This window comes from Fonticula alba, assembly GCF_000388065.1.
Source record: "Fonticula alba strain ATCC 38817 unplaced genomic scaffold supercont2.17, whole genome shotgun sequence".
Lineage (NCBI taxonomy): Eukaryota > Rotosphaerida > Fonticulaceae > Fonticula > Fonticula alba.
This window is the reverse complement of record NW_009242987.1, coordinates 89,241-91,478: the sequence shown is the minus strand read 5'-3', so window position 1 is coordinate 91,478 and position 2,238 is coordinate 89,241. Positions and strand designations below refer to the sequence as shown.

General features: G+C 68.2%; 1 protein-coding gene across 1 annotated transcript in view; it reads left to right on the top strand.

Annotated features, from left to right (window-relative positions):
• Positions 1-5: 5 nt before the first annotated feature.
• The window catches only part of H696_06020 (hypothetical protein), an 8,356-nt gene continuing 6,123 nt past the window's right edge, over positions 6-2,238 (top strand). The window contains exons 1-2 of the mRNA XM_009499786.1: positions 6-1,349; positions 1,549-1,998. Of these exons, the coding sequence (XP_009498061.1) occupies positions 33-1,349; positions 1,549-1,998 (1,767 nt within the window). The 5' untranslated portion in view covers positions 6-32. The remainder of the gene's footprint in view (positions 1,350-1,548; positions 1,999-2,238) is intronic.

Below are 2,238 nucleotides of genomic sequence, written 5' to 3'. Positions count from 1 at the left end.
CCCCCCCCCGATCCATCCACCCTCACGCACAGATGGCCGAGTTCGCGTCCGACTCCGTGGAGGCCAGCAGCCCCGGCGGCTCGCAGCCGGCGGCGGCCGGCACGCCGCCGGTCAAGCGCCCAAGCTCGCTGTTCATCGACAGCACGGCGTCCATCAGCCCGGATGGCGCGGGCAATGTGGCGGCGTCGCCGCTGTCGCTGCGCCTGCCGCCGCCCCCGCGGTCGGCCCACTCGCCGCTGATGTCGCCGCTTTCCGGCGGCGGGGCCAACCCCTCGGCGCGGAACTCGGTGATCTTCGTGCAGCCGGCCTTCGGCTGCGCGGAGGCCGCGGCCGATCCGGACCAGCCGCCGCCGGAGCGGCCCCGTCGCCTGGAGCACATTCGCCTGCTCCCGCCGAAGCCGGCCGCCACCAAGGCCCTCAGCGAGGAGCTGGCGGCGGCACAGGCGCGGGCGGCGCGGCAGGCGGCCGAAGCGGCGGCCGCCGCCTCGGCCGCTGCCTCCTCCTCGCCCAGCGGCGGGTCCTTCTTCAAGAGCCTGTCGCTCAAGCGGTCGGCCAGCACGCGCGCGGCCCCGTCCAAGGGGTTCTACGCCAATCGCGATGCCTTCGGCGCGAGCTTCGTCGATGAGGCCGGTGCGCGTGTTGGGGGGGATGGCGGTGCCGGCCCCGGGGCCACCCTCGGCGCGGCCACCTCCTCCACCAGCATCTCCTCCACCGGGTCCGGCGGGGCGTCGGATTTGGCCGCCCGGTCGCACCTGCTGGCCCGGCTGGCGGATCTCGGCATCTCGCCGCAGCTGCTGCGCAGCCCGCTGCTGGATGGGCGCCGCACCGACGAGAGTGTGGTCGACCTGCTGGCCGGGCGCCAGCACTTCATGTACAACTACTTCGGCAGCGAGCTGACCGGGTTCTCGGTGCTGCCGGACTCCCTGACGGAGGCTGGCGGTGGTGCGGCCGGCGCCGAGGCCTCCGACTCGGCCTCCGCCACCGGGTCCCTGTCCACCTCGGCGTCCATGGTGCTGGAGGACAACCGGGCGCCCACTTCCAGTGCCGGCGCGGCCGCCTACTTCGTGGGCTTCACCGGGCTGGTGGATGCGCTGCGCGCCTCGCGCAAGGAAACCCGCGATGTGGTGTCCTACCTGCGCACGCGTGCCCAGTATGAGGACGAGTACCACCGGAACTTGCACCGGGTCACCGCGTCGGCCTACAATGCCAAGGGGTTCCGCCTGCCGGAGCCTCCGGCCGGTGGTCGCGCGGAGCCGGGCAAGCGCGGCGCCCAGCTGGCCGCCCCGGCCTCCCTGGAGGATCTGGCCTCCGTCGGCGGGGAGAGCGAGCTGGCCGGCATCTGGTCGCAGGTACGCCCCCCCCCCCCCTTCTTTTTTTTCTCCTTGGACACCGCCCACTGTCTCGTGCCCCTCTTGGGGCCCGTTTCATGCCCTGCCCGCCCGGGCATGTTGCCGCTGTTCTTTTTCCCTTCCCTCTGTTTCGGTGTCTCACACACGTCCCCATGTGCCTGCCCATCGCCGACGTGATTCCGCCTGCATGCACGCGCAGGTCCTCCGCTCGACCACCCTCATCGCAGACCAGCACCGGCAGCTGACTCTGACCCTGATGCAGAACCTGTCCAACCAGCTGGAGGTCTTCGACAAGGAGATGCGCCGCGAGGTGGAGAACGAGTTCATGCACCTGGAGAGTCTGCACAACGACTATGCCCAGAACCTGGACGACACCAACAAGCTGAAGAAGCAATACTTCGCCCTGTCGAAGGACCTGTTCAATGCGCGCAAGGAGCTCAGCAACCCCAAGGAGCCGCTCAACCCCCGCGCCACCAAGAGTCTGCGCAACAAGATTGCCAAGCTCAACGACGAGGCCTTCCACGTGAACAACCAGTACCAGGCGGCCATTGGCCGGACCAACCAGAGCATGCTTTCCTGGGTGTCCATCCAGAAGGCCGCCTGCTCGCGGCTCCAGTGCCTGGAGACCGTGCGGAACATCCTGCTCCGGGTGCGTGTGTCTGTCTGCCTGCCTGTTTTTCTGTCTGCTTGCCTGTTTTTCTGTTTGTTTGCTTGTTTTTCTGTTTGTTTGCCTGTTTTTCTGTTTGTTTGCCTGCATGCTTGCCTGTTTGTCTGCATGCTTGCCTGTTTGTCTGCATGCTTGCCTGTTTGTCTGCATGCTTGCCTGTTTGACTGCATGCTTGCGCGCCTGTTTGCCTGCCTGAAGAGGCGGACCCAGGCATGGCGGCGG